We start from the raw sequence: 13,540 nt of genomic DNA on the forward strand, positions 1-13,540 counted from the left end.
AGATTTTTAGTGGCAAAGAGGTACCAAGATTGGTGCTCAATTGGTTATATACTGGGGTTGGGGAGCTGGGGGTGATGAGTGGGGTAGAATAAATAACCCATGTTTTCTGTTTTATTAGGGAGGAATTCCATGAGACTTATTTGATATTGAACTTCCTGCTGGTCTTCTCTGCCCCCAGGCCTATAATAAAGTCTGCTGATTAAGACTTTCCTGCAGATGGAAGAACTGGAGCAAGGCCTATTGATGCAGCCATGGGCATGGCTACAGCTTGCCGAAAACTCCCTCTTGGCTAAGGCTTATATCACCAAGCAGGGCTATGCCTTGCTGGTTTCAGATCTTCAAGAGGTGTGGCATGAACAGGTGGATGCAAGTGTGGTCAGCCAGCGAGCCAAGGTAAGTGCGAAGGGAAGTACTGCTGTGGTAATGGGTATAATTTATGTACTACGGATGGCCAGCAGACATTCACATCAACCAGCTTGCTAGCCTTGCAGTTGTCAAGGAAGGTTGAGTCAGGTTGAGATAATTCCATTTAACGTCATGTGCTTCTACCGATAGCCCTGGGATCTCTCCACAGGGTCTCTGTATTTAATTTACCGTATGTGCTGCATACAGTACAAGGCAGAATTGTGAAGTAGGCCAGTTGATCTCTCTTCTCATGCCTCTGTCTTCAAGGTAATCAGAGCTTTCGTTTGAGGTTACTTATGAAGGAGTCAGTTTCCTCTTAGCACCCTCACTATACAACTCCTGCCGCCTTTTTAGGAGCTGAACAAGCGCCTGACTGCTCCCCCTGAGGCTTTTCTCTGTCATTTGGATGATCTGCTTCGCCCACTGTTGAAGGACATTGTTTGTCCTGGAAAAGCTACCTTCTCCTGTGAGCGTGTGGTGGGGGCACTGATGTTACAGGTGCGGAGTGAGCTCTCTGGTCTCCCCTTCCATTGGACTTTCCACTGTGTCCTGGCTAGCCCTTCCTTGGTAAGTGAAATTCAAACACGGGGTAGGGGTCGGGATGGCTAGCTCCTTTTTGGAATGATTTTAATTGAATTTCTTGGGACATTTTCCATCCTGTTTTATATACAGAATTTACCTATTTTGTTTAAAACTCCTGTAACTTTTTCTAAGGAACACCAGGGGGCATTGTTCCCTCAATAATGCTTGTCCTGGGACCAAAACATTTGAGAAGTCCAAATGATGGTTAATTTGCACCACACAGCCCTAGAAACTCAGAATAGTGAGATTGGGGAGGCAGTTCTCCTTGGAGGCGGATGAACTCTAAGATTTTTTTCTTTTAAAAGAATAATGATGTTACAATTGAAAATATCTAAAGAAAGAACTATTCTAGGCCAGTTCCTCTAATTGGGGAGCTTCAATAAGAGGCAATAGTTTTCTGAGTGAAATGAGTCTTGGTTGGCTGTGGGAGGAGTGAGTATTGAACAGTTGATTAGTGATTATGTTTTAATGTAAAATGAAATAATTATTTTTACAAGAAGAACAATGCCATCGCAGGGAAATCCCAGGACCTGAGGAAACTTTATAGGGAAAAAGTTAGAGCCAGTGGACACTGGCTAGGACGTAGGTGGATACTATTTCAAGTTCATGTGTGTGTCTGTGAGGTCACACAGTCATAATTTTTGTTTGTTACTCATTCTTGTGATAGCTTTTAAATTTTTTTGAATGAGTGATTCATGAAAGGGCAAACATTTCAGACATTTAAGGATATACAGTGGAAAAAAAAATAGGTCTTCTTTCTACACCCTTTCCCAATCTCTCATTTTCCTTCTCTAAAGTAACTACTGATATCAGCTTCTTATGAATTTTTAAAAAATATCTTTATTGATTTCAGAGAGAAAGAGAGAGGGAGAGAAAGCAACATGATGAGCCGAAACTGGTTTGGCTTAGTGGATAGAGCGTCGGCCTGGGGACTGAAAGGTCCCAGGTTCGATTCCCGTAAAGGGCATGTACCTTGGTTGCGGGCACATCCTCAGTGGCGGGTGTGCAAGAGGCAGCTGATCGATGATTCTCTCTAATTGATGTTTCTAACTCTCTATCCCTCTCTCTTCCTCTCTGTAAAAAATCAATAAAATATATATATTTAAAAAAAAAAAGAAACATGATGAGAGAGAGAATCATGGATCAGCTGCCTCCTGCATCCCCCTCCCCCACTGGGGATTGAGCCTGCAACCTGGGCATATGCCCTTGGCCGGAATCTAACCTGGGACCCTTCAGTCTGCAGGCTGACCCTCTATCCACTGAGCCAAACCAGCTAGGGCTCTTGTGAATTCTTTAAAGAAAGTTATATATAGGTACATATACAATATGTGTATGTACGTATGTATATGTACACACAATCAAATATTATCTGGGTATATGTATGTGTTTTCACAAATGACAGCACACTCTTTACACAGTTCTTTGCTTTTTTCACTTAATTGTGTAGAACTTAGAAATCACACATCACAATACATTTAGTCAGTCAGGGTATTATAGGCCTGGGGGCAGGAAAGTAGGAGAGTACCTGTTTCCTCTCTACAACATAGTGTATTCACATTAATGATTTAATAGTTATCAGGTCTCTGCAGGATATTATGGAATATATAAAGCTTCAGGTCTCTGTTTTCCAAGTCTGAGCCTATTTTCACTCTGGCCAACCTCTCTTATCTTCTCTTCCTTTCCACTCTGTATTCTTTCTAGTATCTAATGTAATTCTTTTTGTTGTTTATATATATATTTTCCAATGTATTTCTTGGTATTCCATACTTTGACTTTTAAATGTGTTTCCTCTTTGGCCATTTTATAATTCATAGGACTCACATGCCAAGTTTTTCTTCTTTTTCTTTTTTGGTTTGTGTGTGTGTGTGTGTGTGTGTGTGTGTGTGTGTGTGTGTTAGGAAAAGCAAAGACCACAGGCTTTGGAACCAGCAGACCTGAATTTGTAACTCAGCCTTGCCACTTTCATTACTTATATGATCTAAGATATATTACTGAATTCTTATGAGTCTCAGTTTCTTTATCTGTAAAGTGGAGATACCAATCATAACCTTACTATGGAGTTATGAGGATTAAATAAGAGGATATATGGAATATTACTTAGCCTTAGCATTACAGTGGACCTGTGAGGGCAAACACTCCCAACTTCATAATTTTTATTTTTTAGCAGGAATTGGGACCATGAGAGTACTTGGGATTAAGCCATTTTTACATCTAGGTAATCCCAGAGCCAGAACTACCCTGTTTCCCCGAAAATAAGACAGTGTCTTATATTAATTTTTGCTCCCAAAGATGCGCTAGGTCTTATTTTCAGGGGATGTCTTATTTTTCCATGAAGAAGAATATGGTACACATTTATTGTTAAATGAAAGTAAAGGAAATTTATTACCTGTATACGGTACGGTAGTACGGTAATTGTCAACACAAACCAGACAAACTGAATCCTACAGTATCAAGAATTTACTCATTTATTCAATGACAATCATGTCATCATCTTCTGGAACATCATCATAACAATCCAATTCCTGAATTTCCTGGTGAATTTCTTGTGACTCCATTTCTTTCAGAATCAGTGGACCAAATCTCTCATGTTTAGCCTAGGGGGGAGTCTTATTTTCGGGGGGATGCCTTATATTTCACTCAGAAGGAAACTTGTAAATAGATCTTATTTTCGGAGGATGTCTTATTTTCGGGGAAACATGGTAGAACTGAGGTCTCCTAATTCCAAGTCTGTAACCCTTTTCACTATATCCAGTCCTAATACGATTCATCTTGAGATTGATAACTGCCATTCTGCTCTCCTGCCTTTGACTTGTGAACATTTCTATGAGAAATCTGAAGACATTGTGGGAAATGATAAACAGCTTTCCCTCTGGAGAAGATTGCCAACTCCTGCTTCTGTGTCCACACACTTCCTGATCTCCTTAACTCTTGTGCCCTTTGAGGTCAGGGGTCAGAGCACATATTAGGCACACAGTAGGTATTTGTTGCACTAACTTGTTGAACTGCATCTCTTCTTGTATTGCTGTCTGAAAATGAAGGGGGTGGGGTGGGTGTGCCCCTGCCCTCTAAAAGCATTTCAAGATTTTTCCTTGTAGTGTCTGTGGATTTGCTTTGAAATTCATTCCTTCAGCCGCAATGCCTTGTTCTGATTAACTGATCTAAGTTAGTGTTCATCTAACTTTGAAGTGAGTTATACCCCAATGATTCAGAGTGATGTAACTCAAGCCTATGAAATATTTTAGAAGTTAAAATATTTACTGATAAAAAGCTCCCCTGTCCCTTGCTGTATAGACCCTGGAGTCCAGTAGATCATTTTAGTTGCCTGGTATAGCATTACCATGTTTAATTAGACATGGCAATGATTAAAACCTGTTTCTCATCATGTTTCATGTTGTTATCCTTGCTAATACTTAACAAATTGCTATTAAGGTGGAGGGAGGCTGCTTAATTAACTTTAGGAGTTTCTGTTATTTGAAGGCTGTCACCAAATGGCTGGGGATGCTGCTTGTGCAATTACTTTCTATTAAATATATTTTTGTTGATTTTTTTTAGAGAGAGAGGAAGGGAGAGGGTTAGAGAGATGGAAACATTGATGAGAGAGAAACATTGATCTGCTGCCTCCTGCACACCCCCGACTGGGGATCGAGCCGGCAACCCAGGCATGTTCCCTGACCTCTTGGTTCATGAATTTACACTCAACTGCTGAGCCACACTGGCTGGGTAGCAAGTGCAGTCAGTTCAGCCCACCAAATATTGATTTGCTTTCATACAACTATTCACCTGTTTTTCTCCCTGATTGATCTTGAATAGAACCAAAGTTACCAAAAACAATTCCTAGGAAAGAGGGTTGGGTCTAATGCAGATAAATTTTCCCAAAGCATAACTGTCACATTCTGAACAGTACTTCCTGGAAGCTAAAGTTTACACTAAGGATCTTGCTGGCAGACAGCAGCAGTTGGGAGGTGCTGTGCGATGGAGAGAAGTGACTGGTACCTATAACTGGACTTGGTTTCTGGCCTTCCACTTTGTGCCAATGCCCCAGCATTTCTTGGGTCCCAACGCTGGTACAAAAGCTGCTGGCACTAACGCCTAACACCTAACACCCCCCATTCCCAATGAGAGAAATGTGGAAAAAGCCCTTTTCCCTCCAGTTGAGCCACAATACAATTGGAGTGTTTTAGTAGGAAGTTTTACTAGAAAATTAAGGGAAAACAAAAACACAAAAATCTGCAGAGTTCAGACTTCTCATCCTGATTGAATAAGTCTGGCTTTCACATTTAAAAAAATATATATTTATTGATTTCAGAGAGGAAAGGAGGGGGAGAGAGAGATAGAAACATCAATGATGAGAGAGAATCATTGATTGGCTGCCTCCTGCACACCCCGTACTAGGGATTGAGACCACAACCCAGGCATATGCCCTTCACCAGAATCGAACCTGGGACCCTTCAGTTTGCAGGCTGACGCTCTATCCACTGAGCCAAATCAGCTAGGGCATGGCTTGCACATCTTATAGGACACCCCTAGACCGTTTCCCCATTTCAAGCCTGTGTAGGGTATCTTGTCTAAAAGTTCTCTGTTTTAGATGGAGGGCTGGGGTTGGTACACTATGGCCAGCAGGCCAACTCTGGCGTGCTGCCTATTTTTGTAAAGTTTTGTTGGAACCCAGCCACGCTCATTTATTACATGTTGTCTGTGGCTCCTTTCATGCTACCAAAGCAGAGTTGAGTATTGCGACAGGGACTTATGGGCCGCAGAACTGAAAATATTGACTCTCTGGCCCTTACAGAAAATGTTTGCTGACCTCTGGTCTAGGGCATTTCTTAGTGCCTCCTTCAGCTCATCTCCTTGGGGGAAGGGAAAGAAACTCTGATAACATCCTCGAGCCACAAATAGATTATTGATTTTAGTTGTTTTCTTTGGCTAAGGCTTTCATCTTTCAAAGACTAATGGACACTTTGCAATGGCGAATTAAATGATAATTTTGTATTGCTGTAACATCATCCTAGCTGCACTGCAGTATGGCTGTGCTTGCGGCCTTCTTACCTCTTATGAAGACCAAGGTGTGTTGGTGGTTTATATCCTCCTAGGCTGGCCTCTTAGTGACTGTCTTGCTTCTATGACAATGGCCTTAGACTTTGTGGCATTGGTAGAAACAGATTGAAAGTCTGGGCTCATTTTGAGCTATCATCAGCCCTGGAATGACTCTTCATTGGTGTCTGGATCAAATTCGACTTTGAAGTCTCTCTACTTTCTGTGATTTTTGTCTCCTTTTATACTCCAGCTAGCATACTCTGTTGCAGCCACAATTACTTTCTTGAAGGTTAGTTGGCTCTTCTGCTTTTGTGCTTTAGTCTCTGCCAGAAACTGCTGCACCACATCCTTCTCTTGAAATCACACTTCTAGGTAGCTATTCATGAATATTCTTTTTTAAAAAAAAGTTTTTATTGATTTTTAGAGAGAGATATAGGGAGAGGGATATATAGAAAGAAACATCAATCAGCTGCCTCTCTATTGGGGATCGAGCCATCAACTCAGTCATGTGCCCTGATGGGGAATCAAACGACGGAGCTCTTGGTTCATGGGTTGATGGTCAACCACTGAGCAACACCAGCTGGTTCATGAGTATTTTTTATTCTTCCCATCTTTTTTTTGTCTGTGACTCAAAGAAAATCCTTGGACTTCTTTAATATACTTATTTAATTATTATATTTGTGTATACATTCATGTAAATGGATTGCTTGCCTATGACACTTTAAGTTCCTGTGAAAACATTTATTCTTCAGTATTTTTTTTCTAGTTCCTAATGCAGTATTAGGGAGTATTTTATATGTAGCTCTTGGCTAATTGCTATCTCTTCCATGAAAGGTCTCCCAACATTTGATTCGTCCTCTGATGGGCACGAGTCTGGCATTGCAGTGCCAAGTGAGGGAGCTGGCAACATTGCTTCGTATGAAAGATCTAGAGATCCAGGACTACCAGGAGAGCGGGGCTACACTGAGCCGAGGTGAGAGGACATTCTCTGAGATACTGAGTGGGAAATGGTACAGATAATCAAAGGTGCCCATGAAAAGGGGGGGGAGGAGCTTTATTTGCATCAGAGAGGGCTTCCCCGAGGGTGGGCACTAGGTTCTGACCAAAACTAGAGACTTGATGCTTGGTGACACCTCTCTTTGCCTGGAACACCTGGCTGGCACCCAACTGGCCAATAGAAGCTGTGACTAAGTCCAGACATGCCCTAGGCATTGGCAAGGAAAGACTTTGGCTAGGGGCCAGCAGCTATACAAAATTGTACGAGGGCAACATGAACTTGGGACTTTAGGAAATTGCATAGCTCCAACTTCAGAATAAAAATTCAGTTTGACCTTTGTCTTCATGTTGGGAATAACTCCTGGAGCACATGCTGCCACCGAACCTGTTGTTTGTTGCTAGTCATCCTCTGCTCCTCCTGTTTGCCCACACCCTCTCATCCCTTCTCCCACTGGACTAGGTGAGTCTGGGTATCACATATTTGTGCTCTTAACCAAGAAGAAGTTTTGGGCTCTGTTTCCTTTCCATCTCACAGGTAGGAAGCTTGTCCTAAGACTCACGTTTCTTTTCTGTATCCCTTCTTATTACAGATCGGTTGAAGACAGAACCATTTGAAGAAAATTCTTTCTTGGAACAGTTTATGGTAGAGGTAGAGTATTTGTTATTTCCTTTGTCCTGTACAACTTGGCTTTACTTCCTTTTTCCAGGTGCCCAACTGGTGACTTGTGTTTGGGTGTTAGGTTGCTTGCATGGTTGGAAAGCCCTTTCTTTGGAAAACTTGCCTGTAGAAAGTCTGATAAAGCTTGAGATGTACATGGGGGAGATGGGGGAAAGAAGAGGAAAGAATGCAAAAGGCAAAGTGGGCCAATTAACATTCATAAAACATCTCTGTTAAAGTACCTAGGTATTTTTAAAAAAAATATATTTTATTGATTTTTCACAGAGAGGAAGAGAGAGGGATAGAGAGTTAGAAACATTGATGAGAGAGAATCATCGATCAGCTGCCTCTTGCACACCCCCTATTGGGGATGTGCCCGCAACCAAGGTACATGCCCTTGACTGGAATTGAACCCAGGACCTTTCAATCCACAGGTCGACGCTCTATCCACTGAGCCAAACCAGTTCCGGCGTACCTAGGTATTTCATTTGGAATTTTCTAACCTTGGGAAGCTTGGTTGCCCAGTTGCTAAGTCTTTGATTGTTAAGATCTGATCACAATTCTGGATTGTGGATCAGTATGGGGGGGGAGGGGTAATTATTATTACTTGTTGAGGCCTCTTTAACATCCCGCAGTAAAGGAAGGTGGAAAGCACAGGGCTACCATTTGGGGACTGTCTTGTGGGCACAGTAGGCTGTGGAAAATCACAGTGTTTATACAAGGGGACTGGCAAAGGAATGAATGGGGAGTAGATAATTGTGGCCTGTCAGAAGCTCCTGCCTAGGTTTCCCTTCTAAGGATTGAGCTTGGCCAAAAGAAATATCTGTTAAATGCTAAACAGGGGGAGTATTATTAATAGTGACCTTTGATAATCCCAGTCAATATTGATCTTCTTCTCTAACGATTCTGGGACTTGTTGGTTGTATGGTTAGTTCCTCAGTATTATTGCCCTGTTTTCTAATTGTATATGTTACTCAAGTTGGTACTTTCTTATGTAAGTAAATAATGCTACTATAATACTATGTTATATATAAACTATTCCTCTTTCTATCTTGTCTTCTAAGGGAATTTGTAAACTCCTTGTGAGTAGGGGCTGTCACTCAAACTTCTTTTGAACCCCAGATTAGTGCTTTCCATAGAGCTAAGCATAAAGCAGGTGTTCTTGAGGTGGGACTTCCTGTTCTGCCTCTGTGCGTTGACTGAGCAATAACTCCATAATGCTTGGGGTCTTAACACTAAGGACAGAAAAAAATGCGAGTTGAGTGCTAAGTCCATTCATTAAAGCAATTGTAACTCTGGAGAAGGAAAGCATATATTGTTAAGTCCTGAAGCAGAAAAGGTTTCAAGTCTTTATGGGGAAAGAGAGACCATTAAACCTAGACTTATAGTAGAGAGAGATTTCCTAGGTCATTTTCTGTCAGATAGCTTCCCTTGTCTATAAGTTTGGTGATAAGGTTAACATAGGCTGGAGCGGACATGATTCGTACATCAGCCCCTTAGTTAAACATTGCAAAACTTACTCTTAACTCAGCAGAGGGGTCCCTTCCTGATCTAGTGCCTACAACACTGTCCAGCTTGGTTTCTTGACATTTTTCTTTGTGTACCTCATGCGTCAGTCATTTAGAATGACTTTTAATCACCAAAGGTGCTTTTTCTCTAACTTTATAGCCCCGTATGCATTGTTCCCTTTGAATGCCCGATGCCCTGTACTAACTACCTTGTAAATTTCTATTGATTTTATAAAAATATATTTTATTGCTTTTTACAGAGAGGAAGGGAGAGGGATAGAGAGTTAGAAAGATCGATGAAAGAGATATATTGATCAGCTGTCTCCTGCACACCCCCTACTGGGAATGTGCCTGCAACCAAGGTACATGCCCTTGACTGGGATCGAACCTGGGACCCTACAGTCCACAGGCCGATGCTCTATCCACTAAACCAAACCAGTCAGGGCATCTATTATTTTTTTAAGTGTCAGCTTTAGCCTCTTTAGGAGACCTTTTAGGACTCTCCTTTTATTTATTTATTTAAATATATTTTTATTGACTTCAGAGAGGGAGAGAGAGAGCTAGAAACATCAATGTTGAGAATCATTGATTGGCTGCCTCCTGCATGTCCCCTATTGGGGATCGAGTTCACAACCTGGGCATGTGCCCTTGACCCGAATTAAAACCGGGACTCTTCAGTCCACAGGCCAACACTGTATCCACTGAGCCAAACCAGCTAGGGCTAGGACTCTGCTTTTAAAGATAATACTTCATCCCTGCTACTGTGGTACCTTGGTAAAATTGGAGGCTAATCTCTTCCATGCTGTTGGAGTGGGTAGAAACCTACAGACCTGAATGTGAAAGCATATAGAGCCCTGGCTGGAGGCTCAGTTGGTTAGTTAGAGTGTCATCCCATACACCAAAAGGTTTTGGGTTCGATTGCCAGTTAAGGCACATGTTTAGGTTTCAGATTTGATCTCCGATTGGGGCATATACAGTAGGCAACTGATTAAATTTTCTCTCTCTTTCTCAAATTCAATTTGAAAAAACCAAACAAATAAAAAAAAAAACCCACACATATCATCGAGTGAGAATAACACACACATACACACATGTACACATGCACACAAACCACAAAAGAAAGCATATAGAATCCAGGTGCGAGTCCAAGGAAGGATCTCAGTGTTTTGGAACCAACCACTTCAAGAATACTGGTCCTTTAGGCTTTGGGTGGATATCATCCAAACCTCATAGACTTGTAGAATTTTATTATATTTGCAAATGATCTGAGAGACAGATAGCTGTAGCTTTCCATTTCATGGGTTAAGAAATTGAGCCTCTGACAGTGGATAGAGTGTCAGCCTATAGACTGAAGAGTCTCAGGTTCAATTCCAGTCAAGGGCACATGCCCAGGTTGAGGGCTAGATCCCCAGCAGGGGGTGTGCAGGGGCAGTCAATCAATGATTCTCTCTCATCATTGATGTTTCTATCTCTCTCTTTCTCTCTGAAATCAATAAAAATATATTAAAAAAAAGAGAAGAAATTGAGCCTCTCAGAGGTTAAGTGCCTTGCCTAAGGACATAAAACTATAGCTGTATGTTTGGGACCTCCTACATTTCTTGTATAGGACTACCCCTATTTTGTTTTGCTACTTTGGTTGTACATACCAATTAGAGGAGAGTTAAGGGCTAGGATAATGTGGAATTCTTATGACCTCTGGGATTACTGAATGTCCTGCATTGCTGCTAGAGCTGAAAGGTTTCCTAATGGGATTGCAGAATCTCTGATGGCCGCTGCAACTTTTCAGTTACTCTGCTTGCCTGGGGTCCTATAAACAGGACACAGAAGGGTCACGGGGTCACTCAAGACTGAGCTAAAAGGATGTGCCATCAAAATAAGCAACATAGGAAGTTAAACAAACCAGGGACAGAGCTCGGGATGAAGGTTCAGGGGGGCCAGGACTGATGTCAGAGGGCCATGTGATCAGTGCCTGGGGTCTCTGTCTTCCCTAGTTCGCGTTGGGACTATTGCTGGATAAGAGGCCATAGAGATAGGGCAAGGGGCAGTAGGACAGGGAGGTTTCTAGAATACTAAGACCAGGAAAAATATTTAAGGATTGAACAGGGGTTATTTCTCCATATTTAGTCCTTCCCCCCTCCCCCTTAGCCCCCAAGAGCCTCTGATCTCTCATTTCCAGGGAGCCCAAGGGGGCCAGCTGATGGTGGCCTAACTAAAGGGGGAATACCTGCAATGTTGATACAAGTCACCTGGGTGGAGTGGCTGCTGGCTTGATTCTAAGAGAGGGCAAGAGCCCCATATAGAGCATTTCCTAGGACTAGGGGTTGAAAGTCACCTTTAGCAGTAGAAGATGAATCAAGGAACTGGGGACTGTTATTGCATGACAGTAGGAACTATGTAAAAGGGGAACTTGAGAATAATTGGGCTGGCACAGCCCACTCTCAGTCTAGTCCACTGGAGGGAGTTCCTTCCCCTGTCCCTGTCCATGCCTTTCTCTCTCCATCTGGTAGCCATCAGCCTATGCGGCTGCTGGCGGGGCTCTTTATTTATTTATCCCAGTGTAATGGGGTGAGGAGGGAGCTGGCCTAAGGCTGGCATTCCGAGGCCAGGCCACTGAGCCACAGGCGGTTTGCATGGGTGTGTGAGTCACTGGGGCTGCATGCTGCTCAAACCAGACTTGGCCAGGCTCAGGGACAGGCAGCCCAAAATAGAGCCCCGCCCTCTGCAGCTGGCAACCCCTGGCTAGGAATCAGCCCTTGACACCAAAACCTGGGCAGTTGCATGAAGTCGGCTTTCTTAGGGAGGGGAGCCTTAACAGAGATAGTCATTTGGAAATTCTCTCCTTTCTCTTCAGAGGAGAGTATTCAACAGAGCAATCACTTCTATTGCTGCATTCTGTGAGACTTAATCTGCTCAGTATAATACTTGAACCAACTTCTACTATAGAGTTTTGGTTATATAACTACAGTTAACATTGATTTGACTCAGCATCCTAAATGTAGCCATGGTCTTTGTGTCCTGTCTAGTTTTAGTTACTATCTTCATCCACTGTCTGGTTCAGCCTGATTCTAGAGCAGATCTTTTCAAGCAATGGAGCTGCTCATTGCAATGAATTTATTGGTTGCCGCTCTTAGGAAGATTATATCAGAGACACCCATTGAAGATGGGGAGTTCTCTAACTTGAAAATTGCTATCCTGTTAGGTTCATTCACAGGCAGCTTCTACTTGGTTTTGGAGGACTGGCTTGTCATTCTTTACCTGCCCCTTAAATGTTAGCGTTGCCTAGAATTGTGTCCTTGATCCTCTCACCCTTCACTCTCTTTCTGAGTTATGTCATCCAGATCCTAGTTTTAACTCTCATGGTGCGCCACTGAGCACCAGGTTTCTATCTCCACTGTGTTTCAGGCCATATTTCTTCCTGTGTGCTTGACATGTCCACCGGGATGTCCTACATGCAACATGTCCAAATTAATACTAGGCTTCCTCAAACCTATTTCTCTTCCTATGTACCTTATCTTGGGGAATTGTACCATTACCCACTCAGTTGTCTAGCTAGAAATGTAGAAAAAGTGGGAGTTATGTACTTTGCTGTTTGTCCTTGCTTCTTCCAAAGCCCAACTTGTCAGCTGTCTTTTGAATCTGCTGTTTTTCTATTTTCTAGCTCCCATGACCTTATTTTTTTTTAAATATATATTTTATTGATTTTTTTACAGAGAGGAAGAGAGAAGGACAGAGAGTTAGAAACATCGATGAGAGAGAATCATCGATCAGCTGCCTCTTGCACACCCCGTACTGGGGATGTGCCCGCAACCAAGGTACATGCCCTTGACCGGAATCAAACCCGGGACCTTTCAGTCCCCAAGCCGACGCTCTATCCATTGAGCCAAACCGATTTCGGCTAGCTCCCATGACCTTAGATTCACCAGGCCCTGTTCCGTTTTTGGTGTGACCATGCAACAGCCTCCTAACTTTTCTCCCAGTCAGTACTGCCCCCCCCCCCCCCCCCCCCGAGTTGAACTTGCAGTTGTGTCAGAGTGATCTCCTTGAAACAAAACCTGATTATGTCACTCTCTTGCTGAAAGTCCTGTAGTGGTTCTCAGTAGCCTTTAGGATCGAGTTCAACATTTCTTGCATGTCACACAACATTATTCATGATTTGGTCCTGCTGACCTCTTCAACCTGATCCTCAGTCACTTGTCCATAGTACCCCCAATTTCACTATCCTGAAGTATTGACAATTCCTGTGCATACATCTCTGGACCCATTTGCTTTGTATTCTCTTCGCTCTTGTCCCCATGACAAGCTCCTATTTAACTTTCCCAACTCTGCTCAAGCATCATCACTTTTATGAGTTTTCCAT

The 13,540-nt window shown here is 42.6% G+C and overlaps 1 protein-coding gene across 4 annotated transcripts in view; it reads left to right on the forward strand.

Annotated features, from left to right (window-relative positions):
- Nucleotides 1-13,540, forward strand: part of NHEJ1 (non-homologous end joining factor 1) — an 81,158-nt gene that overhangs the window by 2,226 nt on the left and 65,392 nt on the right. For 2 of the 4 annotated variants that reach the window (XM_084893105.1, XM_084893107.1), the window contains exons 2-5: nt 179-393; nt 760-972; nt 6,856-6,994; nt 7,608-7,666. In XM_084893105.1, the coding sequence (XP_084749231.1) occupies nt 217-393; nt 760-972; nt 6,856-6,994; nt 7,608-7,666 (588 nt within the window). In that variant the 5' untranslated portion in view covers nt 179-216. Of the gene's footprint in view, nt 1-118; nt 394-759; nt 973-6,855; nt 6,995-7,607; nt 7,667-13,540 lie in introns of all 4 variants that reach the window. The other 2 variants (XM_084893108.1, XM_084893106.1) reach the window with 2 other exon arrangements.

This window comes from Pipistrellus hanaki (assembly GCF_964339955.1).
Source record: "Pipistrellus hanaki genome assembly, chromosome: 8".
In the NCBI taxonomy this organism is placed as follows: Eukaryota; Metazoa; Chordata; class Mammalia; order Chiroptera; family Vespertilionidae; genus Pipistrellus; species Pipistrellus hanaki.